Source organism: Belonocnema kinseyi, chromosome 6 (genome assembly GCF_010883055.1).
Source record: "Belonocnema kinseyi isolate 2016_QV_RU_SX_M_011 chromosome 6, B_treatae_v1, whole genome shotgun sequence".
Classification (NCBI taxonomy): domain Eukaryota; kingdom Metazoa; phylum Arthropoda; class Insecta; order Hymenoptera; family Cynipidae; genus Belonocnema; species Belonocnema kinseyi.
Window position 1 is genome coordinate 15,852,408 of NC_046662.1, and position 27,377 is coordinate 15,879,784.

Here is a 27,377-nt window from a genome sequence, read left to right on the forward strand (position 1 = left end):
ATTTATAATTTTAGTTTTTTTAGAATTCATTTTTGAACAGAAAATAGAACTTTTCCATTATTTAAGATTGAATTTTTATCAAAAATGGCTAGTTAACGAACTTGTCCTTTCTTTTAGGACCTAGAAAAAGTGTGCCAAAGATGGATTTGATTCGTTCATTTTTTCGAAAGTTATCCTGTTTACGGACGGACGGCCGGACAGACGGACGGACGGACAGACAGACAGACGCCATTGTGAAAACCTGATTTTCGGATTCAGGGGGTCTCGAAACGTGGAGATCCGTTGAAAAAGTGTGATGTCAAATTTCCGACAATTCTAATACTTTCTCAATCATAAATGATGAGAATGTAAAAAATTATTTTTTAGTTTGAAATTTCCTTTTTTTTCGTAAAAATGCGTCAGTTTTGTGGAAAATTAATTTTTTGTTGAACAGTCATATTTTTTGTTTGAAAATTGAATTTTTATAAATAAAATTTGTCTCCTGGTTTTAAGATTTAATAATTTAGATAAACTTTTATTTATTTTTTGAGTGAAAAATCTTTATTTATTGGAAATTCGTCTTTTTGGTTTTAAAATTCTTTTCTTTTGTTGCATAAATTTCATTCTTTTTTTATTATGACATAAATTATGACACTTTTTCGTTGGCAATTTGTCTTTTCAGGTTGAATATTCATCTGTAATGTTACACATTCAATTATTTTGTAGAAAATTCCAGTATTTTTTTAAAGAGTTATCTTTTAAAGTAGAAAAAACTTTTTTTTTTAAGTAAATTAATATATTTGAAAATTATAAATTTTAATTTGAAACAATGTAATTCCTGAATATGTCTGAGCTAGAAAATAATTTATATTCAACCGTTGATGTAACCTGAACAATATAAATATTGTTAAAAATAATAAATTCTTAAATTCTCTTCAATTCTTTTAAATTCTCCTAAATTCTGTCATATTCTCTATTGTTTTTAATCAATTTGTTGAGTACAAAACGCTAAGCGTTTAATTTAAGAACTCTAATTATAGGTAATAGCAGCCGTAATAACAAAGATATTGAATGAAATGAAAAATAAATTCCATTTTTGATTGAAAATTTGTCTTTTGTTGTAGAAAAATCAATTATTTGGTTGAAAATTAATGTATTTTAATGTCTCTTACCGTTGAAAATTAATAATTTTATTTTTTTAATTTTATCTTTTTGGTTCGAAAATTTATCTTTTTTGGAAAAAAATTAATTTCTATGGTTGAAAAGAGAACTAATGTGTTGAGAATTTTGATTTATTTTTTGTTTGAAGGGAGAGAAATTGATTTTTCTTCTTTAAAAATGACTATTTTTGGTTTGACGATTAATTTGGTTTTTGTTGATAATTAAACTATTTTCATAAATTTTATGTTTTTAATTAACTACATTTTAATTTCAATATTCGATTTATGATTAAAAATTTATCTGTTTTAGTTGATAAGTAACGATTTTGGTAGAAAATCTTTTTATTTTATCGAAAATTTGTTTCTTTTCCTTGAAGATTAATCTTTTTAGTTAAAAATTCGCCGTTATGTTGACAAATTATTTCTTTGTCCGACAATTTAAATGATTTTTTCTTTTGCGTGAAAATTTATCTTCTTTAGTTGAAAATTCATCAGTTTTGGTTAAAAATTCATTTCTTTTGTTGAGAACACATCTATTATTTTTTAAATTTATTTCTTTCGTTGAAAATCGAACGACTTTATTTGAAAATCCAGATTAGATTTCAATTTTTTTTTATTGAAAATCAAACTATTCCATTTTTGGTTGAAAATTCATCTTCTTAGTTGAAAATTGAACTATATCGTTGAAAGTGGTTGTATTTGGTTTTAAATGCGTCTCTTTGGTAGAATATTATTGTCCTGGTTTAAAAATGGTTGAAATATTACCGATTTTGTTAGTTGAAAGGAAATTTAATTAAAAAAATTTAAGATAGTTTTTTCGGTAGAAAATTATTTGATTGAAAATTAATTTTTTTATGAAAAATTCATTGGTTTGGTTGAAATGGTTGAAATTTGATTTTTTTGGTTGAATATCATTTATTACATAATGAAAATTTAGCTATTCCATTTTCAGTTAAAAAATCTTTTTTTTAAGTTATTAAAAAAATACAGTTTTGTCCCATGTAGTATGGCCCTCAAAGTGGAGGCAATTCTGCCGCAACTTCCCACTGTTTTGATTGGCTATGATTACACCGGAACCAGAAGTGATGAAAAGCGCGCGATTTTCAAACCAAATTTCACAATAAATTTACAATTTTGAAGAATAAAATGAGGAAGAAGATAAAATAAAATATAAATATATCAGAACTTTATGAAATATATGAAAATAGAAATATTGAGAAGAAAACCATTCCATTTTGTGTTTAAAAGTTAGTTTTGTTAGTTGAAAATTTAGGTATTTTTATTAAAATTCGTCTTTTTTAAAATAAAATTAATCTTCTTAGTTCAAAATGTAACTATTTTGTCAAAAATTGTTTGTTTTTTTTTTTGGTTCACAAATAATTTTTTCATTTGCAAATTTTCAAAAAACGTAGTAAAAAATTCTCAATTTTGTACAAGATTGGAACCCGAAATATATCTCTTCTATCATTCTTGTATTTGGTTAAAATTAGTATTATTTGGTAGAAAATTAATATTCTTGGTTACAATATTTGTTTGAAAACTTGTCCTTCGTTTGATTGAAAAGTAATTTTTTAAATGTTAATTTAATTATTCGACATTTGGTTGAAAAGTGATCTTTTATAGTTGAAAATTCAATTATTTGGTTAAGAATTAATTTATTTTGTCCAAGGTTAATTTTTTTGGTAACAGATTAAGTTTCATAGTTAAAAATTAATTTTCTAGGGTGAAAGATTCATCATTTTTATAAAAAAAGTTTATATATTTCTTTGCTTGAAAATTGATTTATTTTTTGAAAATTCGTCTTGTTTGTTTGAAAATTTTTTCAACTGAATGTTTAACTATGTAAAGTTCGATTTAAAATTTACATTTTGTAAATTCAACTATTTTGTTCAAAATTCCTATACATATTTATTGGAAAATGCGTCTTTCTTGGTGAAACATTAATATTCTTAATTAAACATTTATTTTTTCGGTTGGAAATTTAACTATTTTCTTGAAAATTCTTTTTTTGATGGTTCAAAGTAATTTCCATAACTAAAAATTAACATGTTCCATTTTTGTTTGAAAATGAAACCTTTTTTAGCTAAAAATTCAACTATTTGGTTAAAAATTCATCTATTTTGTCCAAAATTAATGTTTATAGTTGGAACTTAATCTTTTTGTTTGAAAATTCGTTTTTTTTGTAGAAAATTGATCTTTTTAGTCTATTCGGTTTTTGGTTTAAAAGTGATCTTTTTTAGATAAAAAGTTATCCATCTAATTGAAAATTGATTTATTTTCTCAAAAGTTAATTTTTTGTAGAAAATTAATGTTTGTTTTGAAAATTCATCTACTTTGTTGAAAATAAGTCTTTTTTGGTAGAAAATTAATCTTCTTGGCTGAAAATTCATCTTTTTGGTTAGAAATGGAACTTTTTATTTAAAAATTTAATATTCTGGTTGAAAATTCATTTTTTTCAGTGAAAGATTAATCATTTTCGTTAAAAACTTATTTCTCTGACTAAAAATGTATTCATTTTGTTGAAAATTCGTTCTTTGGATAGAAAAATAATTTCCTTGGTTGGGAATTCATCTTTATGGATAGAAATTCAACTATTTATTCAAAAATTCAGGTTTTGTGATAAAGATTTATCATTTTCATTGTAAATGCGTTTTTTTTATTAGAAAATTTATCTTTCTGGTTGAAAATTAATACATTTTGTTAGGGATTTGTCTTTTTTGTTAAAAAATATTATCTCTTTGGTTAGAAGTTTAACCAATTTGTTACAAATTAATTTTTTGTAAACAAAATTTATCTTTTATTTTGAAGACTTTGTAGAATTTTTTTAAAATTTATATTTTTTTAAGTTTAAAATTGAACTATTTGGATAAAAATTCGTCATTATTGGTTGAAAAATAATTTTTTTTACTAAAGAAATGTACGATTGCACCTTTTGTTTGAAACATAAAAAATACCTTATTTTTAGTTGAAAATTCGACTTTCTTGGTGAAAAAATAATCTTTTTGGTTAAAGATTCATCATTTTAGTCAAAAATAATTTTTTTTTTTCACGGAAAATTAATATTCTCGAATGAAATTAAGATTTTTTGTTGGAAATTTATCTTTTTTAGTTCAATATTCACGTATCTTGTTAAAAAATCGTCTTTTTTATTAAAAAAATATATTGTTCTTGATCGAAAACTCATCTTTTTGGTTAAAAGTAATTTTTTTATTGAAAATTAACCGTTTTAAATAAAAGTTCAGTTTTTTGCTTGAAAACTTATCTATGTGTTTAATAATTTTGTCTTGGTTAAAAATAATAATTCTTTTAACTGCAAATATAACTGTTCGATTTTTTCTTCGAAAATTATCTTTTTTAGTTGAAAATTCAGGTTTTTCATTTTAACTCGTAATTTTTGGTCAAATAAGTTTTGTTCTGGACATTTTTTCTTATTTCTAAACATCATTAAACACAATTTATCGGTTTATTGTCATCTAAAACCCAGTTAACTTTCCTGTCCCCTTTATATCAGTCATATATATTTAAATGGATGCATTGAGCGTATCAAATTTTTGCGCCCTTTATGAGGACTTCTGATTCCAGAATAATCGCGATGCGCAGTGACAAGGCTGCGTGAGCCTCTGTGTGTTTTTGTCTTAAGGAGGTACCATCGTTACAAGAATTTTCATTACCATTTCAACCAAACTTTCGCGATATCTAAATATGATCACTAAAAGTACTCAGTTAAAATCTCAGAAGCCTAGGGTACTTTGTAAATAAGTTATTATCGTTTTTAATTTCGTCACATTTAACATCGCGTCTTATGAGAGATGGCATATACATGAAAAAAAAATGAATCGCCAAACTTGCGCTTCTGAACATTGACTATCGCAATCTGGCAACATTGCGAGGCCAGTGTCCCCAATCTTGGGAACTTTTTTAACTGCGCTTGCGTCGCGCCGACCAGGCGCCAACAACCCGATTGGTCACTGTTTGCGCGCTGAGTTTGAATTATACAAATATTCAAATTTAATATTTCTAACAAATAATTATTGAAAAATGCCCAAATAGAATTTCCCGAATCCAAAAATAAGAGTTTGGAGTGTTAGATATAATTAGTTAAATTATAATGAAAAAGAGGTTATGAATTCTGAGTTCAGAGAAATAACAATTAATTACTGCAGTGATAAATGTTATAACATACATTTTTAATAACTTGAAGAAGACTTGGATTACAAGAAAGTGATTTTGAATTTAAAGTAATCTAATTGAAGAAGAATAAAATATAATTCTAGAGCGTGTATTCTGTTATGTGTACTGTGACTAATTAATTATTGTATAAATATTATAAAATTTATAATATTGTATACAAATAATCAAATCATATTTATACTATTGAAACTAATATTTTTTTGCTTGAAACTTAAACTTCTTATTACCTTTTTATAAATATTTTTTAACATTTAAAATTCTAAATTTAAGAAAAAAATGTTTTTTTTGAAGTCGGAATTAATCATGTTTTTTGCATAGAAATCGCATTATTTTTTGAACGGTTACTCAAAAATTCTAATTTAGGATTAAGGAATTACTTTTGATGCGTTTCCCAATAATTATTAATCATAAATATTAAATTTGAATGTTTATATAATTCAAACTCAGCGCGCAAACAATGACCAATCAGGTTGTCGGCGCCTGGTCAGCGCGACGCAAGCGCAGTTTGAAAAGTTCCCAAGATTGGGGCCACGAGGCGCGATTAATGTAGATCTCAGTCAGCCGCAGGGATGGGTAAGTAAAATACACTGGATAATTTACGGAGTTTTTTACGGTAAATTACTAGGTATTTTACATGCCTAGCTTCTTACACGGTGTAAATTACGCGTATGTGAGACTTTGCGTTCTGCGATTCCCGTTTCCCTCCACAAATACAACCTCTAAAACTTGTTTTCATTGCAAAAATTCATTGAAATAAATTAAAGAAATTAACAAACTAACATAATTACATAAGTGTACTATGATAATGTTGGTTTATCCGTGTATATTTAATAAGGTACAATTTTTTCCAAAATTAAATATAAAAACATATGACCAGCTTTTCAGCTATTAAATATCAAATTGATCAATATTTCATAATAATAGTAACAAACACACAGATATAAATGTAAAAAATAATTACAAATTACGAATGCTTTTTAGGTTAGAATAATTCACTAGTATTCCTAAAACATATTGAAACGTATATCAATTACAAATATTTAAATGAACAAATGTAACAATATTCCTAAATTATGTGCATAACTGTGTCTCAGAAGGCGCTAACAAGCAACATTCTTTCATATTATGTTGCAAAAATAAAACTCTGCGCTCCATTCGTATGATTTTTATTATTTTTATTCACTTGGATACGCTTAAAATTAATCTCATCAGATGCAATTTATGGAAGCCCGAAGTATTTCTGTGTTTTCTCTATTTCAGTTTAGTTGACATTATTATTTTTCTATTAAAAATATTCGCATTAGGAAAAGAAATCCTACGAATACCCGCACCAGAAATGCAAAAAAGTGAGGTTATACACAGTTCTACAGAGGTCCGCCATTTTGGCACGTAATATACTAGGTATTTTACCTGTATTATACGTAAAATACTTGAGTTAGGTATTTTACGTGAAAAACCTCCAGTTACGCGTAACTGCACATCCCTGGTCAGCCGTTGATTCATGTCGCTGGCGACATGATCACAATGTTTTGATTGGCTACGATTAACTCGGAACCAGAAGTGATGAAAAGCGCGCGATTTTTAAACCAAATTTTACAATAAATTTACAACTTTTAGGAATAAAATGAGGATGAAGATAACATAATATATAAACATGTCAAGACTTTATGAAATGTATGAAAAAAGAAATATTGAGATAAAAAAACTATTCCATTTGGTGTTTAAAAGTTAGTTTTGTTAGTTGAAACTTCAGGTATTTTGATTAAAATACGTATTATTTAGAAGAAAATTAATCTTATTGAGAAAATTGAACTATTTTGTTCCAATTTGGTTTTTTGATTTAAAAAATAATTTTTTCAATTACAAATTTTCAAGTAAGCTCCGCAAAAAATTGTAGTTTTGTACACAATTGGAACCCGAAATATATATTTTTAATCATTCTTGTATTTTGTTAAATTTAGTGTTCTTTGGTAGAAAATTAATCTTCTTAGTCACAATATTTTGTTGAAAACTCGTTCTTTGTTTGATTGAAAACTCATTTTTTTTAAATGTTAATTTAATTATTCGATATTTGGTTGAAAAGTGATCTTTTATAGTTGAAAATTCAGTTATTTGGTTAAAAATTAATGTGTTTTGTCCAAGGTTAATTTTTTGGTAAAAAATTGAGATTCGTAGTTGAAAAATCATTTTCTTGGGTGAAAGGTACATCATTTTTATTAAAAATGTATTTCTTACGTTCAAATCGATTTATTTTGTTAAAAATTTGTCTTTTTTTGTTTGAAAACATTTTTTAACTGAATATTTAACTATTTTGTTTGATTTAAAATTTACCTTTTGAAAATTAAACTATTTTGTCATAAATTCATATACGTATTTAGTTCAAAATGCGTCTTTTTTGGGAAGATATTAACATTTTTTACTAAAAATTTACTTCTTTACTTGAAAAGTCAACTATTTCCTGGAAAATTCATTTTTTTGATACAAATTATTTTTTGTTTGTTTGATAAAATCTGATATATTTTGTTGGAAATTCTTTGTTTGATGTTCGAAAATAATTTCCATAATAAAAAATCAACCTGTTCCATTTTTGGTTCAAAATTAATTTTTTTTAGTTGAAAATGTAAATATTTCAATCAAAATTCGCGTATTTTTTAGAAAATTAATGTCTATGGTTGAAACTTAATCTTCTTTCTTGAAAATTCGTATTTTTTTGGTAGAAAATTAATCTTCTTGGTCATTTCGGTTTTTGGTTTAAAAGTTATCTTTTTTAGATACAAAGTTAACCATTTGATTGGAAATAAATGTATTTTGTCAAAAGTTAATTTCTTTTTGTAGAAAATGAATGTTCTTTTTTAAAAATTTATTTTTGTCGGTGGAAAATTAATCATTTTCGTTAAAAATTTCTTTTTGTAACCAAAAATTTATTTATTTTGTTCAAAATTTGTCTTTTACATAGAAGGAAAATATTCTTCGTTGGAAATTCATCTTTATGGTTATAAATTGAACAATTTGGTTTAAAATTCGGTTTTGGGGGTAAATATTCATCATTTTCATTGAAAATATTTTTTTAGGTAGAAAATTTATCTTTCTGGTTTAAAATTCATACATTTTGTTAGAGATTTGTCTTTTTTGATAAAAAGTTTATCTTTTTGGTTAGAATTTCAACCAATTTGTTATAAATTCATTTTTTGGTAGACAAAATTCAAAATTTTAGTTCAAATTTATCTTTTTTCTTGAAGATTTAGTAAAAAAATAATTTTGATCTATATTTAAAAGTTTGAATCTGAACTTTTTCGTTGAAAAATCATCATTATCGGTGGAAAAATAATTTTTTTTTTACTAAAGAAATGTAATATTTCACTTTTGGTTCAAATTATAAAATTCACCTTATTTTCAGTTGAAAATTCGACTTTCGTGATAGAAAATTAATCATTTTGGATGAAGGTTTGATCATTTTAGTAGAAAATTAATTTTTTTCATTGGAAATTAATTTTCTCAAATGAAAATATAAATATTCCATTTTTTGTTGAAAATTTAACTTTTTTAGTTAAAAATCCATGTATTTCGTTGAAATATCTTTTTTTTTTTTGTTGGAAAAAAATATTCTTCTTGGTTGAAAACCCACCAAATTTGTTAAAAGTAATTTTTATTGAAGATTTACCATTTTAATTTAAAGTTCAGTATTTTTCTTGAAAGCTTATCTAAATCTAATTTGTTTAATATGTTTGTTTTGGTTGAAAATATTAATTCTTTTAATAAAAAATTTAACTATTCGATGTTATGTTTGAAAGTTACCTATTTTAGTTGAAAATTCGTAATTTTTTGGTCAAATAAGTTTTGTTATGGATATTTTTTTAAATTTCTAAACACCACTAAACACAATTTATCGATAAAGTTTATTATCATATTTTTGATTTTAGAATTCATCTTTTTTGGTTCAAAATTTAATTATTTAAGTGAAAATGTGACTATTTGGTTAAAAAATAAACAATTTTCTTAGTTATGCCTTTTTAATGAAAATTGAACTATTTTGTTGAAAATCCCTTTTTTATTGAAAAATGAATCAGTTTTTGTTAAGAATTTAACCATTTTATTTTAAAATCCCTTCTTTGAATGAACTCAACTGTTTCTGATTTAAGATAAAAATCTTTTTTGTCTAAAATATCAATTTGATTGAAAGTTTTTTTTATAATAAATTTTTTTACGGAAAATTTACTTACTCAGATAATTTGAAAATGTATTTCTTTTATCGAACATGTAACTTGTTTGTTGAAAATTTGTCCTTTTTTAGTAAAAAATTCATCTATTTCATTGAAAATTATCATTTTTGTTAAAAATTCGACTGCTTTGTATAAGATTCGTCTTTTTAGCGTGAAAATTCAACAATTTTGTAGAAAGTTTTGTTTTAAAACTATTTTCCTTCAATATTCGTTGTTTTAGTTTGAAAATTCATCTGTTTTGGCAGAAATGTTGCACTTTTTTTCGTTTTTTGTTAAAAATCCATCTTTTTTGTTCTTTATAGATTTTAATGATTTAAATTTTTTATTAATATCAATTAGTGACTTATTTCTAGCTATGAAAACTATTTTTATCTGAATAATTTATTTTGGTTACAAATTCAACTGTTCTGTTCTCTATAGATTTTAGACAGTAAAAATATTTACTAATATCAGTTAGTGGCTGAATTCTAGCTAGGAATTATTTATTTTTAATTGTAAATCAGAAAAATTTACTAACTTATCAATGAAAATAATTTATTCATAGCTAGATTTCAGTTCTTGGTTGAAAATTTATAAAAGGTTTAACTGATTCAAATCTAAATATTTTTAAGTTCATCGGTTTTGGCTCAAGATTCAACTATTTTGTTGAAAATTCGTTTTTTTGTTGTTGTTGTTAAATTGAACTGTTTTGGGCTAAAAAGAAAATTAATCTTCTTGCTTGAAGCTTGATCTTTTGTCTTGAAAATTCAACTATTTGTTTACAAAATCATCTATTTTCTTGAAACCACAATATTTTTACTTGAAATGTTAGGAATTTAGAGTTTCAAATTGACTTTTATACATTGTAAATTTTCTTATAATTTAAATAACATTCGGAACATAAAATACTTTCAAAATTTTTGTTCAGTTCGAATCATTTAAATCCAAAAATCGAATTTGTTTAAAAAGGACACGATTGATAATTTTTATTTTTAAATGTTCTTGGAGGGACAGAAAAACACATTCAATAAAAAAAACAGTAGAAAAAAGATTATGTGACATTTATTACATATTTTTTAGGGAAATTTTTGCATTTGAAATTAAACACAAATATCTACTTTTTTCAAAACGGGCTCCATCATTAAGTTTAACTTTCATCTTCAAATATTCCTGTAATGTCACAGAAATATAATTTTTTTTTAATCAAGTGAAAAAAATTGAAAATTTATCATATCATTTTATATTTAATTAAATACTGAAATCTATAATTTATCCATGCATGAGATTCAACAAATAGTACAAAAAATTCCATATACTATAACCATCAAACTGAATAAATTATTATATTTAAATATGTTTTTTTCAAGATATACCATAAACGTAAACCAGTTTCTTACTGATTTATCTTTTTTTTCTTTGCAATATGCATAATGTCACTGAAAAGTACAGTTACTGAATATTTTTGTGATTATCAGATCTTGGGTGGGAATTTGAAAATCCGAGGTTTTATGAAGCAGCAGAATTAAGCTGAGCTTTCCATTGGGGCGGGGATAATTCGTCAACTCTTCTGTCTAAAAATCCCACGCAGTTTGCTAATTGGGAAGCTGCTTCCTTCACTGCTTGTATGTGAGCAGAAGCTACTTGCGGCAGTGAATTTTCTGCCTCTATCACCTGAAAATATGAATAAAAATACTCAAAATAATTTTCTTATTTCGCCCATTTATTATTCTATTATATCGTAAAATGTTTTTTTTTACCCTTGTTTCTAAATTTGTTAATTTTGATCTTAAGGCGTCGATATATCCTGGCGGAATTGTGCGCTTCTCTACTGGACCTGTTTTTAGAATTGTTTAAATTATTACCACGTCATGTTTAGGCAATTTTTTCCAGATATTTAAGATTTTTTCTAGTACAATTTTTCATAGCTCAATATTAAAATTAATTTAAACTGCTTAAAATTGCTAAATATTTAAGTAAAATCATTGAATTTTCATATTCATAATTCATAATTATTAATAAATATTAATAATTCATAATTCTGAATTGTCTACTTAATTAAGTGTAGTCAAAGATTAAGTTTCTCAAAGCTCTGTAGGCTTTGAGGTACACATTCTCATCGTGATACTCGCGCTGCACGCTCGATTTCCGACAGACATTTATAAACAGGTTTTGTTGGATTTTTTTTCTCGTAACTTTCGTCGTTTTTCCACACATTTTTTTTATTCTACTTTTTTCAACGTTATTTTTCACGAATAAAAAAAAATTACGCGTCCTATCAAGAAGTGATTCTTAACGAAATTGTGGATCATTTTTGGGATAACCATTTTTGTTTATTCATCTTTTTTTGTATCCTACATAGTTTGTCCACAAAATCGAATTTTTTATTTTCCACTATTTTTTGTGCCATCAAAATTTGAATTTTCAATTTTTGAAGAAAATCCAAAAATTGGTTATGATAATCTTGTAGGGATTTCAAAAAGAAATGTTTTTCTTCTCTTGACTTTTTTTGCATATCGTGCGTTTTTCGACTTCAAATTTTGATTTTCGGTTGATTAAAAAAAATTTTGAAACGCTATAACTCTGAAAATTCTCTTTTTATCGAAAAAAGTCATAAGGATAAATTGTTTGTTCTTTTCAATACTATAAATATCTGCACATAAAGTTTTCAAATTCAGAAAAAAGTGGTTTCAAATTTTTTTTTCAAAAATGGCTGGTTAACGAACTCGTTCTTTCTTTTAGGACCTAGAAAAAGTGCGCCAAAGATGGATTTGATTCGTTCATTTTTTCGAAAGTTATCGTGTTTACGGACGGACGGCCGGACAGACGGACGGACAGACAGACAGACGCCATCGTGAAAACCTGATTTTCGGATTCAGGGGGTCTCGAAACGTGGAGATCCGTAGAAAAAGTGTGATGTCAAATTTCCGACAATTCTAATACTTTCTCATTCATAAATTATGAGAATGTAAAAAGACGGTTTTTCGACATAATATATGAAGTTTTAACCAAAAAGTTGAATTTTCACCTAAAAAAGATTAACTTTGAACCAAATAGTTGAATTTTGAAGCGAAAACTATCAGTTTTTAATAAAAAATGGAAGTTAAAAAAATTAATTTTCCACAAAAAACTAACAATTTTTAACAAAAGTTATGAAGTTTTAAGTAAACTAATAAATAGCCAACTGTGACAGATAACTTATAAAAAGAACAGATGAATTTTTGAGCAAAGAGTTTAAATTTTAAAAAAATTAATTTTCAGCTAAAATGATGAATATTTAACTGATATACTTAAATTTTCAGTCAAAAAGATTAATTTTCAAACAAGAAGATTAATTATTTAAAGAAAAACGATTATTTAACAAAATACATGAATTTTCAAACAAAAATTAAATAAATTTTTTTTATCCAAACTGATGAATTTTGAAATAAAATGGTAAATCTTCATCTGAAATATTTGAATTTTAAACAAAAAAGATGGATTCAAGAAATAAGATTATTTTCTACCAAAAAAAGACGGGGTTTCAGCTAAAAAAAAAACACTTTTTCAACCAAAGTTACAGTTTTCAGTTTTAATATAACAAAATAAATATAAAATAGTTGCATTTTCAAATAAATGGATCATCTTCAACAGGAATAATTCAGTTTCAAACCAAGAAAGATGAAATAACGACAGAAATTATTAATATTTATCTATAATAATTGAATTTTTAACCAGAAAGATGACGATTTGTTAAAAAAACCTTTTTTAATTATTAAAGCAGGATTTTAAAGCAAATCGACGCTTCCATTTCATACCACTCCACGACACGTGTAGGCGATTTTTAAAAAGATATTTCAGATTTTTCCAAGTATAATTTTTCATAGTTCTATAATAAATTTAATTTAAACTGCTTAAAATTCCTAAATTTTCAAGTAAAATAATAATTGAGATTTCAACAAGATAGATGAAGTTTAAACCAAATAGTTGCGTTTTCAACCAAACAAATTCATTTTCAATCCAAACAGACGGCTTTTCAACAAAATATATGAAATCTTAACCAAATAGTTGAATTTTGAAGTGAAAAATATCAGTTTTTAACAAAAAATGGAAAGTTAAACTTTGAGTTTAAAAAATTAATTTTTCACAAAAAACTAACAAATTTTAAACAAAGTTATGAAGTTTTAACTAAAGTAATAAATATATGAATATTTAAATTGAATACTTAAATTTTTATTTAAAAAGATTCATTTCCAAACAAGAAGATTAATTTTCTACAAAAAAAAACGATTATTTAACAAAATACATGAATTTTCTAAATGAAAAATTTTTTAAACCAAATTCATGAATTTTCAAATAAAATGACAAATATTCATCTGTAATAGTTGAATATTAAACCAAAAATATGAATTTTCAACTAAAAAAGATAAATTTTCAACCAAAAATTGAATAGTTAAATTTTCAGTTAAAAAGTTAGTGTTCAACCAAAAAGATGCATTTTTTAATAAAGAATTAAATATTCAATTGGAACAGTTACATTTTCAGTTAAAATGATGAATCTTCAACTGGAATAGTTGAATTTTAAACAAAAAAGATGAATTTTCAAAAAAGAAGATTATTATAAAAAAGCCACTTTTTCAACCAAAGTTACATTTTTCAGTTTTAAAATAACAAAATAAATAAAAAATAGTTGCATTTTCAAATACACTGATTATCTTCAACTGGAATAATTCAATTTCAAACCAAAAAAGATTAAATAACGACAGAAATTATTAATATTTATCTACAATTATTGAATTTTTAACCAAAAAGATGAATTTTCAAACAAGAAGATTAATTTCTATTATAAAATACACACAATTTAAATTAAAATACATAATTTTTCAAAGAAAAACTGACAGTTAAATTTTTATTTTAAAAAATTGATATTCATCCGAAAAACAGGTTTTTATGAATGTGTCTGTATGTATGTCTGTGAACACGATTACTTTTAAAAAATTAATCTATTAGATTGCCCTTTGGTACACTCGTTTTGTGTCCTAAATTGAAGGTCAAGTTCGTTAGCTAGTCATTTAGGATAAAAATTCAAAAAGTGGGCACATTTTGAATATTTTTGAGACCACTTTTTTCAAAATTCAAAAATTCTCTATACGGTTATTCATAGTATTCAAAAAGTCGAACAATTTATCCTGATAACTTTTTTCAAAAAAATCGAAAATTGTCAGAATTATAGCATTTACAAAATTCCAAAAAACATGAAAATAAACATTTTAAGCCAAATAACGCACGATATGAAAAAAGTCAAAAGAAGAAAAATGTTTCTTTTTGAATGCCCTACAAGATTATCATAACAACTTTTTGAATTTTCTTGAAAAATAAAAAATTCAAATTTTGACAGCATACAAAATAATGAAAAATCCAAAAATTACATTTTTTGGCCAAAATATGCAAAATACGGTAAAAGATGAATGCACAAAAATTGTGCATTTGAAAAAGATCTACAAATTTGTTATCAACCACTTTTTGATAGGATGCGTAGTTTTGGCTTTAATCATGAAAAACGTAATTAACAGTACAAAAAATGTGCCCGCTGTGTGGGCACATTCTTATCACAACTTTTGTCTTTTAATTTCTTTTTCGTCTCGTGTGTGGGGTTTAAAAATTTTAACTTTTCATGTTTTTCATGCTATTTTTTATGATTAAAACTAAAAACAGAACTATCAAAAAATTATTCAGGACAAATAAATCATTTTTACATTCTCATCAGACAAGGTATTAGATTTGTATAAAATTTGACCTCCCTAGTCTTTATCAAAAGGTCCACGTTTTGAGACTCCCTGAATCCGAAAAACGGGTTTTTACGAATGTGTTTATCTGTATGTCTATCTGTCTGTCGTTATGTCTGTCTTTATGTCTGTCTGTCTGTGAGCACGATACTTTTGAAAAAAATTAATCTATTAGATTGGATTTTGGTACACTCTTTTAGTGTCTTAAGATAAATGCCCAGTTCGTTAGTCAAACATTTTGGATAAAAATACTAAAATTGAGCTCATTTTGGAAATTTTTTAATACAAATTTTTTCATGATTCAAAAATTCTGTGTACAGTTGTTCATAGTACTTGGAAAGAAAAATGTTACTTTTCGATAGCCCTGCAAGATTATCATATCAACTTTCTGAATTTTTTCGAAAAATTCAAATTTTACCCGCACAAAAACTAATAAAAAATAAAAAATTGCATTTTGCGGTCAAACTCTACAAGATATGAAAAAAAATAATAAGACAAACATTGTGCACCAAAAAAATATCTACAAATTTGTTATTAATCACTTTTTATAGGACACGTAGTTTTTGTTTTATTTATAAAAAAACATTGAAAATACAAAAATTAATTTTTTCAACACACGACACAAGCTAAGCTAAAATAAATAAATAACATTTTTTCACTGAAGGAAGCGCAAAAAAAATTTTATTAATGGTTTTTTTACATTCTCATCGGATAGGTATTAGATATGTGTAGAATTTGACAACCCCCGCCCCCCCCCCCAGTTTTTGTCTAATGTCCACGTTTTGAGACTCCCTAAATCCGAAAAATAGGTTTTTACATGCACCTGAAGTTCCGAACGTTCAAATGAACGAAATATTTTTCCACTTTTCTATTTTTCCCATAAATATTGTTCTAACTGTACTTTGAAATATGCATTATAATTATTTTCTAATCATAAATTATTTCCAATATAAATAAAAAAACATTTAGCACTTTTTTTTTATTACAAAATCACCAGTAAAAAATTTCGTTCATTTGAACGTACATAACTTCAAGCACATGGTTTTTACGAATATGTCTGTCTGTCGGTCTGTCTGTATTTTTTTATGCCTGTCTTTCAGCAAGATAACTTTTGAAAAAATAATTCTATTAGATTGGCCTCTGGTACACTCTTTAAGTGTCCTAAACTAAAGGACAAGTTCGTTAGCCAGCCATTTTGGATACAAATTTAAAAAGTGAGCGCCTTTTTAATATTTTTGAGACTATTTTTCCAAAATTCAAGAATTCTCTGTACGGTTATTCATAGTATTTAAAAAGTCGAATAATTTATTTAATGACTTTTTTCATAAAATAAAAAATTATTAGAGTTTTAGCATTTACAAAATTCCAAAAAACAAACGAAAATCAACATTTTAAGCTGATATAATGGGAATTATATCAAATTGTAGGGATAAACTCGAGTGCGAAGCACGAGATACGTGATGAGAATGTTTTCGTTAAAGCCGAAGGAGCTTTAACAAAAGAAAATTCACAATCACCAAATTAATGTTTCCGATACTTCTATCTTTAGTTTTTAAAAATCTATGCAGAAAGATCGAGTGCCTAGCGCGAGGTAAATACATTATCGGGCGCGAAGCGCGAGAACCCACAGTTGTATTTCAGATTTTTCCAAGTCTAATTTTTCGTAGTTCTATGATAAAAATAATTTGCAATAAAAAAAGACGATTTTTCAACAAAATATATGAAATCTCAAGCAAATATTAGTTAAATTTTCAACTAACAACGATTAATTTTCAACCAAATAGTTGAATTTTAAAGTGAAAACTATCAGTTTTCAACCAAATTAAAATAGATCCATTTTCAGTTAAAAGAAATTAATTTTACACACACACAAATTTTAACCAAAGTGATGAATTTTTAACGAAAATAATAAATACTCAACTAGAAAAGATAAATTTTAAAACGAAAAGATGAATTTTTGACATAAGAGTTTAACTTTCAACCAAAAAAATTCATTTTTAGCGAAAATGATGATATTTAATTGAAATACTTAAATTTTCAATCAGAAAGATTAATTTTCAAACAAGAAGATCAATTTTCTACAAAAAAAAAACTATTTAACAAAATGCGTGAATATTCAAAATAAAAATAAATCCATTTTTAACCAAACTGATGAATTTTCAAAAAATAAAATCTTAAATCTGCATCTGAAATAGTTGAATATTAAACCAAAAATATGAACTTTCAACTAAAAAAGATACATTTTCAACAAAAAATTGAATAGTTAAATTTTCAGTTAAAAAAGTTATTGACTTCAGGAAAAAAATTAATTTATAGTAAAGGGATCATCCATATATTACGTAAGACGTTTTTCTTTTTTTTATATCGTTGTTTCCTTCTCAACTTCACAGCAATTTTAGGCTCGTCTTTATTCAAACAAAAGAAAAACGTCTTACGTAATATATGGACGAACCCAAAAGAGTTTAACTTTAAACCAACTAATCAAATTTGTATTTCAAAAAAGATGAATTCTAAACTAAAAATGTAGTATTTGTTATTACAACAATACAACCACCAAAAAAAAATTAATTTTTAATCCAAAACAGTTCAATTCAATAAAAAAAGACGACTTTTGAACATGAGTTGAATTTTCAATTAAGAAAGATTAATTAAGAGAACTAATTTTCGACGAAATACATGAATTTGGAACCAGAAACTTGAGTTTTTAACTGAAAACGATCAATATAAAACCAAAAACAGAATATTTATCAATTTTCGGTTAAAAAAACTAATTTTAAAACCTAAAAAAAGAGTTTTCAAAAAAATTGTTAAATATAGGTTTGAAAAAATTCCCAGACTTAAAAAAAATCAAAATGAAGTAATAAACCCCTTATGAAAAAGAAGTATTGGTAAGTATTGGATTCAGTACTTTTGTCGCGAAAAAGTATTAGATTTCCAATACTTATTCGCAAAAAAGGTATTCTATCCTATACTTACTAATACTTTTTTTCATAGGGAAATAAAGTTCTTTTAGAATTAAAAAAAAATTTAACATGAACTTTAAAAATAATTTAGGGTCATTTCCTGCTTTTCAAACTTAAAAAAGGATCAATTTTAAATCTTTAAAATTGTACAAGAAAATTAAATTAGTAATTGGTAACTAATATTTTTGTAATAACTAAGAAATCCTTAATCTTTTTGACCTCTAGATTTAGTTTCAGTGGTTTCAGTAAAAATAATCAGAATTATTTCAAATATTATAAAAGTCGTATGAGTTACCATTTTTAAATATTTTAAAATTGTAAATTGAACAATTTTATATCTTACGAATCATCTTTCAGCTAGAAACTAACAGCATTAAATGATTTCAAAGTGGAATCGTTTAAAAATAATTTATATAGTTGAAAAAAATCACTAAAACCAATGCTTACTTAAATATTTATTTTTAATCTGTAATATCCACAATTTAACAATTTTTAATTTACATTTACACAATATTGTAAACTTTCAATATTATTAACTTAAAGCCTGAATATATAAATTTGCATATGCTATTTTTTTCCATCAAAAGTGGACCGCAGAAATCGCGCAAATAACTTTCAAATAAAAATGATAAAATGTACAATTGAATTTGAAATAAAAACATTTTGAAAGAATTAAAAGAATTTAAATTGTTGAAAAATGGTACAATATAAATTTATAGTCTTAAAAATCCAAATCTTTCAAAAAGTAAGAATTAAAAATTTCGAAACAGTGTTGTTAACTGAATATTTTGAAAATAACTTTCCAATTTTCCAAATTTATTTCTACTACTTGTTTGAAAGTTGAACTACTTTGTTAAAAAATCATTTTTTGTTATTAAAAATTTGTCATTTTAGTTGTAAATTCATCTCTTGGGTTAAAAAAGTCGTGTTTTTTATATTTGAAAATTGATTTTTTAACATAAAATTTAACTGTTCCATTTTTAATGAAAAATGTATTATTTTTTAGTTGAAAATTCAACAATTTTGTAGGAAATTAATCTGTTTCGTTGAAAATTAATCTTTTTTGGTAGAAAATTAATCTTTTTGGTTGATAATTCAATTATCAATAGACGAATTTTCTACAAAATTCAAATGTTGAAAATTCAACAGCGGGATTTTTAACAGACTAATATTCTACAAAATTTAAAAGTTGAATTTTCAACCAACGAATTTTCTACAAAATTTAACTGTTGCATTTCTAACTGTCCTGTGCATTAAAAATAGAAAATTATTTCCTGTTACAAAGTGAAAGTCGGCCATTTCCAACTTTAGAACCTTTGGAATCGAACATTTTTATATTAATTTCTGAAAAATGGTACAATATCAAATTTATAGTTTTTTAAATTAAAACTTCACATCTTCGAAATCTTAAAAATTTTAAACAGAAAATTAATTGAAAGATTCGAAAAAGCATTAATGACTGAATATTTTTAAATTATCTTTCCAATTTTCCAAGCCCCTTTCCAAATTAAGCTAGGAACAAAGTTTGCGGTAAAAATAATATATAGTTTGACTATAATGTCAAAATTTTAAATTATAGTATTAAAATAGTATCATCAAATTTGTAAACTAATTTGTAATTTGCCATTGAAGATTCCTTGATTTTTAATTAGCATTATTTAAAATTATTCAATTTAGAATGCTTTTTTTGGAATAGTTCAATTTTTAAAGTTTACAATTCAAAACTTTTAAATTTTAAAGACATATATAAATAGGAATTCTTCAATTTTAATGATAGTAAATATTGAAAGTCAAGAAATTTCCATTCCAAATGTGCAAAATTGAAGAAATATAAAATGTAAGTGAAAAAATAATAATAATAAACCAAAAAAGACCAATTTTTAAAACTAAAAATATCAGTTATCAACCAAAAATAAAGTATTTAAATTTGAATCTAAGCCAAAAACAGGAATTTTCGACAAAACAGTTGAATTTTCAACCAATCAGTTTAATTTTTCAACAATATAGATAAATTTTCAATTAAAAAGAAAATCTCAACCAATAAAATTAACTTTAAAAAAATTAGCATTTTAACAAAAAAAAAGACATTAATTTAAAAAAAATAACAGCTGGTGTCACTAAAAAAATAATTTTTCAACAAAATACTTGAACCCTCAACAAATAACAGATTAATTTTCAACCAAATATTTTCATTTTTAATCAAAAGATTTGATTTTCTACTCAAAAAAAGACAACATTTTAACAAAATACGTCAATTTTCAACCAAATAGTTAAATTCTTTCATCAAACTGTTTATTTTTCTAGCCGAAAATGCGAGTTTTATACAAAACAGTTGAATTATTCAGAAAAGAATTTTTAAACGAAAAAGATAAATGTTGACAAAATTGTCGAATTTTGAAGAAGATAATTAAATTTTGAATCAAATAATACAATTTTTGACAATAAAAGGAGTTATTAATCACAAGTTTCATAGTAGGCTTTTCAACTAAAAAGAATGAATTTTAAACAAAGAGTTCGACTTTCTTATTGTGTTGAATTTTTAAACAAAAAGTAAATTTTTAAATAAAGAAAACGAATTTTCTACAAAAAAGTTGAATTTTGTAACAGTTAAATTCGCAACCAGTTAGTTGACTTTTTAACAGAATGGTTACTTTTTTAGTGTAAAAAATTATTTTTTCTTAAAAAAAAAAGAATTTTCAACTGAAAAAAGACGAATTTTTAACAAAATATATTCATTTTTTATCAAATAATTAAATTTCTACTAAATTCTTGGATTTTTTAGCGATAATTACGAATTAAAAAAAAATTTCAATCGAAACATATTAAGTTTTAACTGGCCAGTTGCATTTTTAATAAAAAAGGTGAAGTTTCTACAGAAAGAGATAGATTTTTAAAGCAAGCACATCAATTTTCAACTAAATAGTAGAATTTGCAATTTAAAAAAATTTTCAAAATAATTCAATTTGGTACTAAGTAATACAAATTTTAACAAAAAAGTCGAATTCTTAACCAGAAGACTTTTTTTAATAAAGAAAACGAATTTTCTACAAAAAAAGTCGAAATTTGTAACAAACATTTGAATTTGATACCGCGAGTTGTTACATTTTCTTCCGAAAAAGACGGATTTTCTATAAAAAACTTGAATTTTCAACCCGAGAATGAGAATTTTCAACAAAAAAAGTTAATTCGCAACCAATTAGTTGAATTTGTAACAAAATGGTTACATTTTCAGTTAACAAAATTTTTTTTGTTCAAAAAAAGGGATTTTCAACTGAACAATAAACTTTATTTTTAACCAAAAAATTGACTTTATACCAAAAAAAGACGAATTTTCAACAAGATACGTAGATTTTTATTCAAATATTTAAATTTCTACTCAATTCCTGAATTTTTCAGCCGTAACTACGAATTTAAAAAAATTAATTTTCAATCGAAACATATTAATTTTTTAACTAACCAGTTGCATTTTTAATAAAAGAAGGTGAATTTTCTACAGAAAGGGATGCATTTTTAAATCAAGCACTTCAATAAAAAAAATTGTCAAAATAATTCAATTTGGTATAAAACAATACAACTTTAAAGAAAAAAAGATGAATTGTTAACCAGAAATTTATTATTAGATTTATTATAAATCCCAAATAAACTTATTAATTTATTTATTTGCTCCTAATTCTTACTAAAGTAAGAAAAAATCTTACATTTAAATAAAAGTCACAGATTTTTGAACGTTTATTAAAATTAAAAGTAAATGAAAATTATATGAAATCCAATGCAGCTGTTTTTATTTTTATTTAGGATTATTTATTATATTTTATAGCACTTTAAATTTAAGCATATATTTTTATTTTGTAATTAGGCATTGAAAACTGTTTCCTACTTCAATAATTAAAGAAATTTGTAACTTACAGAATTGATGAACACGAACGATGTCAATAATAAAAGGCCTGAAAAGTGGGGAAAAAATCGTTAAATACGCAGTATTGCTATAAAAAGAGACTTTATTATTCTCTAATTATTTTTTTTTTAATTGTACTTGTCTTTTGAAGAACCGCTTAACAAACTGGAAAGTGGAATAAGATTATTGTCATGACGTCTAATCTTAAAAACCCTAGAAGTATCTTCTTCTATTTCAATCCAGGAATAAATAGACGATTTTAATTCGTCCAATGTCGATCCAGAAGGCAGTGTAAAGCGGCGGAAACTCGTCTCTAATTCGTCGATATCACATCCAGTTTCTACAATTTTTTTTTCATATTCATTTAGCATCTAAAACTGTGTTTACAGACTTCACAGCCAAAATTCTTTTAAAATTTGGGGAAAGGGGATCATTTTTCATGAAAAGGAGGGGAATACATTTAAAAAAATGAAATTATTACTTTATTATTACTTAAAAGTATTTTAAAAGTATTATAAAAAGTTAAAATTATTATTAAAATACTTAAAAGTATTATATATTACTTAAAAGAAATTATAACATGAATTTCTAAAAAAAATTAATAATTGATATTTTACAAAGATAGATTTTAATTTTAAAAAACTGGATTTAAACAAAAAAGAAAACGAATTTTCAAACGAAATAGTTGGATCTTCACCCAAATTTCATAAAATGAGTTTTCAACCAAAACAGTTAAACTTTCAAAACGAACGATTGAATGTTAAAAAAAAAACAATTGAATGTTCAACCACCTTTTCAGTTTGAACTTTCATCATTGTAGGTTGAATATTCAATTCTTTCATGAAAAATTCATCTTTTTTGTTTAAAAATTCATCTCCTTTCGGGAAAATATTGGCATATTTTTTAGTTGTAAAGGATATAGTTTGGTTGCAAATTTAACTTTTTTGTCGAAAACTAATTTTTATAAATTGAAAATTTTGCTGTTCCCGTTTTTTCTGAAAATTCATCGCTTTTCGTTTCAAAGTTTTGTAGAAAATTCGCCTTTTTGCTTTGAAAATCCATATTTTAAGGTTGAAATTTGAATTATTGGATTGAAAATTAAACTTTATTATTGAATATTTATCTTTTTCGTTTGAAAATTCTTCTCTTATGGATAGAATTGAAATTCATTTTTTTTAAATTTAAAACATATATATTCCAGTTTTGGTTAAAAACTTTAATCACTTTTAGTTGAAAATTTATCTATTTGTTTCAAAATTAATCTATTTTCTTGAAAATTCGGATTTTGGGAATATATAATCAACTTTTTTGTAGAAAATTCGTGTTTTTGCTTTGAAGATTCATATTTGTCGGTTAAAAATTTAACAAAAATTTTGTTGACTGAAAAAATATTTCTCAGTTGAAAATTCCACTCTTTTGTTGAAAATTAATTTTTTTATTGACAATTTAACTATTTCAGTTTTAGTTTAAAAATGATCATTTTTAGTTGAAAATTCAACTATTTGTTTCAAAATTAATGTATTTTGTTGAAAATTCGGATTTTAGGATTGAAAATTTAACTTTTTTGTCGAAAACTAATTTTTATAAATTAAAAATTTGGCTGTTCCAGTTTTTGCTGAAAATTGATCGTTTTTCGTTGCAAAGTTTTGTAGAAAATTCGTCTTTTTGCCTTGAAAATTCATATTTTTAGGTTCAAAATTGAATTATTTGTTTGAAAATTAAACTTTATTATCGAATATTTATCTTCCTTGTTTGAAAATTCGTTTCGTATGGTTAACATTTTTATCTTTTTTGGTTGCAAAGAAAACAGCTTGGTTGAAAATTTAATTATTTTGTTGAAAATTCTTTTTTTTTAACTTAAAACATATATATTCCAGTTTTAGTTAAAAATTTTAATAACTTTTAGTTGAAAATTTATCTATTTGTTTCAAAATTAATTGTTTTTGCTTTCAAGATTCATATTTGTAGCTTGAAAATTAAAAAAAAATTGTGTTGACTGAAAAAATTATACTCTTCGGTTGAAAATTAATTTTCTGTTGTTTCGAAAATTAATCTTTTTTGGCCAAATTTTAATCTTTTTTTGTTGTAAGAAAAACAGTTTGGTTGAAAATTCCACTATTTTGTTGAAAATTAATTTTTTTATTTAACTTTTAACTGTTCCAGTTTCAGTTGAAAAATGATAGTTTTTATTTGGAAATTCAACTATTTGGTGCAAAATTGATGTATATTGTTGAAGATTCGGATTTTGGGGTTGAAAATTCAAATTTTCTATAGTAAATTCTTCTTTTTTTTTTGTTTTAAACTTCATATTTCTAGGTTGAAAATTCGACTACTTGTTTAAAAATTAAACTTTATTGTTAAATATTCGAATTTTTTAGGTTTGGAAATTCAAGAATTTCTTATATATATTTTTTTCTGGACTAAAAAAATCTTTATTGGTTGAAAATTCTACTCTTTTGTTAAAAATTAATTTTTTTTGAAAATTTTTCTGTTTGGAGCAGATTTTTATATTTTTTGGTTGTGAAGAAAACAGTTTGGTTGAAAATTAAACTATTTATTTGATATATTTTAAAAATTTTTAAACATAAATATTCAATTTTTAGTAGAAAATGTGCATCGCTTTTAGTTGAAAATTTATTTATTTAAAAATTAATGTATTTTGTTGAAAATTTGTATTTTGGAATTATAAAAGTATAAAAGTTTATTTATTTCTTGACTCCCTAAATCTTTCTGGTAGAAAAATCTACTCTGATGTTAACAATTTTAGGGTTGAAAATTCAATTGTTTTGTTAAAATTTTATATGTTTTATTTCAAAATTGATCTCCAGTTTTTGTTGAAAATTGATAGCTTTTCGCTGCAAAGTTTTGTAGAAAATTCGTCGTTTTGCTTTGAAAGTTCATATTTTTAGGTTGAAAATTGAAATATTTGTTAGAAAATTAAACTTCATTATTGAATATTTATTTTTTTGTTTGAAAATTCGTCTCGTATGGATATAATTTTTATCTTCTTTGATTATAAAGGAAACAGCTTGGTTGAAAATGTAATTATTTTGTGGAAAATTCATTTTTTTTCAACTCAAAACATATATATTCCAGTTTTGGTTAAAAATATTAATCACTTTTAGTGAAAAATTTATCTATTTGTTCCAAAATTAATCTATTTTGTTGAAAATTCGGATTTTGGGAATAAATATTCAACTGTTTTGTAGAAAAAGAATGTTTTTTCTTTGAAGATACATATTTGTACATAGAAACTTGAAGAAAAAAAAAACAATTTTGCCTGAAAGAATCTTTCTCGATTGAAAATTCCACTATTTTGTTGAAAATTAATTTTTTTTTTAATTTATCTTTTTTGGCAGAATTTTCATCTTTTTTGGTAGTAAGAGAAACAGTTTGCCTGAAAATTTAACTATTTTGTTGAAAATTAATTTTTTTATTGAAAATGTAACTGTTCCAGTTTTTGTTGAAAAATGATCGTTTTAATTGGAAATTCAACTATTTAGTGCAAAATTGATATATTTGGTTGAAAATTCGGATTTTGGAGTTGAAAATTCAAATTTTCTGTAGAAAATTCTTTTTTTCCTTTAAAATTTATATTCTAGGTTGAAAATTTGACTACTTATTTAAAAATTAAACTTTATTGTTCAATATTCGTCTTTTAGGCTTGGACATTCAAGAATTTATTAATAATTTGTTTCTTTCTTCAATACAAAATCTTTATTGGTGGAAAATTCAATTCTTTTTTTTTTTTTTTGAAAATTTTTCTGTTTAGTTCAGATTTTAATATTTTTTGGTTGTGAAGGAAACAATTTACTAAAAATTTAACTATTTAGTTCATAATTTATTTTTTTAATTAAAAAAATTAATATTCCATTTCCAGTAGAAAATTTGCATCGCTTTTAGTTGAAAATTCATTTATTTGTTTCAAAATTAATGTATTTTGTTGAGAATTCGAATTTTTGGGTTATAAATTCAACTGTTTTGTAGAAAATTCGTCTTTTAACTTGGAAGGTTCATATTTGTAGATTGAAAATTTTAAAATTTAATAAAAGTTTATTTATTTCTTGACTCCCAAAATATTTCTGGTTGAAAATTCAAATCTGATGTTGAAAATTTTGTTGTTATTTGAAAATTCTTCTCTTTTGAACAGAATTTGCATTTTTTGTTTGCAAATAAAATAGTTTGATTGGAAATTTAACTATTTTGTTGCAAAATAAATTTTTCCAATTGAAAATTTAACTGTTCTAGTGTTGATAGAAAAATGATCGTTTTTAGTTGAAAATTCAATTCTTTTTTGAAAATTAATGTATTTTGTTGACGATTCGGATTTTAGGGTTAAAAATTTAATTGTTTTGTAGAAAATTCGTCATTTTGCTTTGAAAATTCATATTTTTAGGTTCTTGGTTGAAAATGAAATATTGTTGAAAATTCATTTTTTCGAATTTAAAAGTCAAAATTTCTTTTTAAAAAACGACATCTAAGCTTGAAAACTCAACTTTTTTTTATATAATGGTTTTTTTGATAGAAATTCCATTTATTCATTTGAAAATTCATGTTTGTTAGTTGAAAATAAACTTTTTTCTTAATAATTAATCTTTTCGAGTTTATTTGAAAATTTATCTTTTTTTAATTCAAATATTTGGTTAGAAATTCATCCATTTTGTTAAAAACGCCACATCAATTTTATTCAAAAACGGGGCAAAAAGAGGAATTTTAAAAAAGTTACGGAAAGGATTGTGAAATCTGTGTTTATATTTACGCGTCACATAGCTGTCAAAGCGACATAATGATAGATCAATTCACGTGACAAATGGTTAACTTACCAAGTAAATCGTATCTGCGGATTAAAACCCATAAACTTATTTCACTGATACCCATTTTCTCTAAATTAGTCCGCACTCACTTATAAATCCACCTGTTATCTAGACAAGTTTATTTTATCGATCCGAGGAGTCGTAAAAGACATAAACTGCATTCCATTAGAGGTTATGTTTGAAACGATAAACTTGTGTCCAACATCGGAAAGGCAAATATCGAATCAAAGTTTAAATATATAATTTCTTATTTGTTATTGTTATTCATTATTCAGGGCATATGATAGGCTATACCATCCAGAATTATTGGCTTAACCTATTTTCTGGAGTTGATTTCGTAAAATAATGAAACTATCGTCAATTCGCTTCATATTTGTTGAGTTGTCAGCCCTGTTATTTGAAGTTGACTTATTT

At 24.2% G+C, this 27,377-nt stretch overlaps 1 protein-coding gene across 1 annotated transcript; it reads right to left on the reverse strand.

The window, feature by feature from the left end:
• Positions 1-10,857: 10,857 nt before the first annotated feature.
• LOC117174933 lies at positions 10,858-27,326 on the reverse strand. Its single transcript, XM_033364392.1, has 5 exons — positions 26,973-27,326; positions 22,288-22,489; positions 22,161-22,198; positions 11,287-11,363; positions 10,858-11,200 (listed from the first exon to the last, which is right to left on the reverse strand). Exons 1-5 carry the CDS (start codon positions 27,025-27,027, stop codon positions 11,036-11,038), a joined length of 537 nt encoding a protein of 178 aa, XP_033220283.1. The 5' UTR covers positions 27,028-27,326; the 3' UTR covers positions 10,858-11,035.
• Positions 27,327-27,377: the final 51 nt, after the last annotated feature.

Coding starts and splice junctions, on each gene's coding strand:
- LOC117174933 (XM_033364392.1), bottom strand. CDS start 27,027: ATGGGTATCAGTGAAATAAGTTTATGGGTTTTAATCCGCAGATACGAT. Junction 22,199..22,287: donor AGCGGTTCTTCAAAAGACAA/GTACAATTAAAA, acceptor CCCACTTTTCAG/GCCTTTTATTATTGACATCG. Junction 11,364..22,160: donor CGTTCGTGTTCATCAATTCT/GTAAGTTACAAA, acceptor TTCTAAAAACAG/GTCCAGTAGAGAAGCGCACA.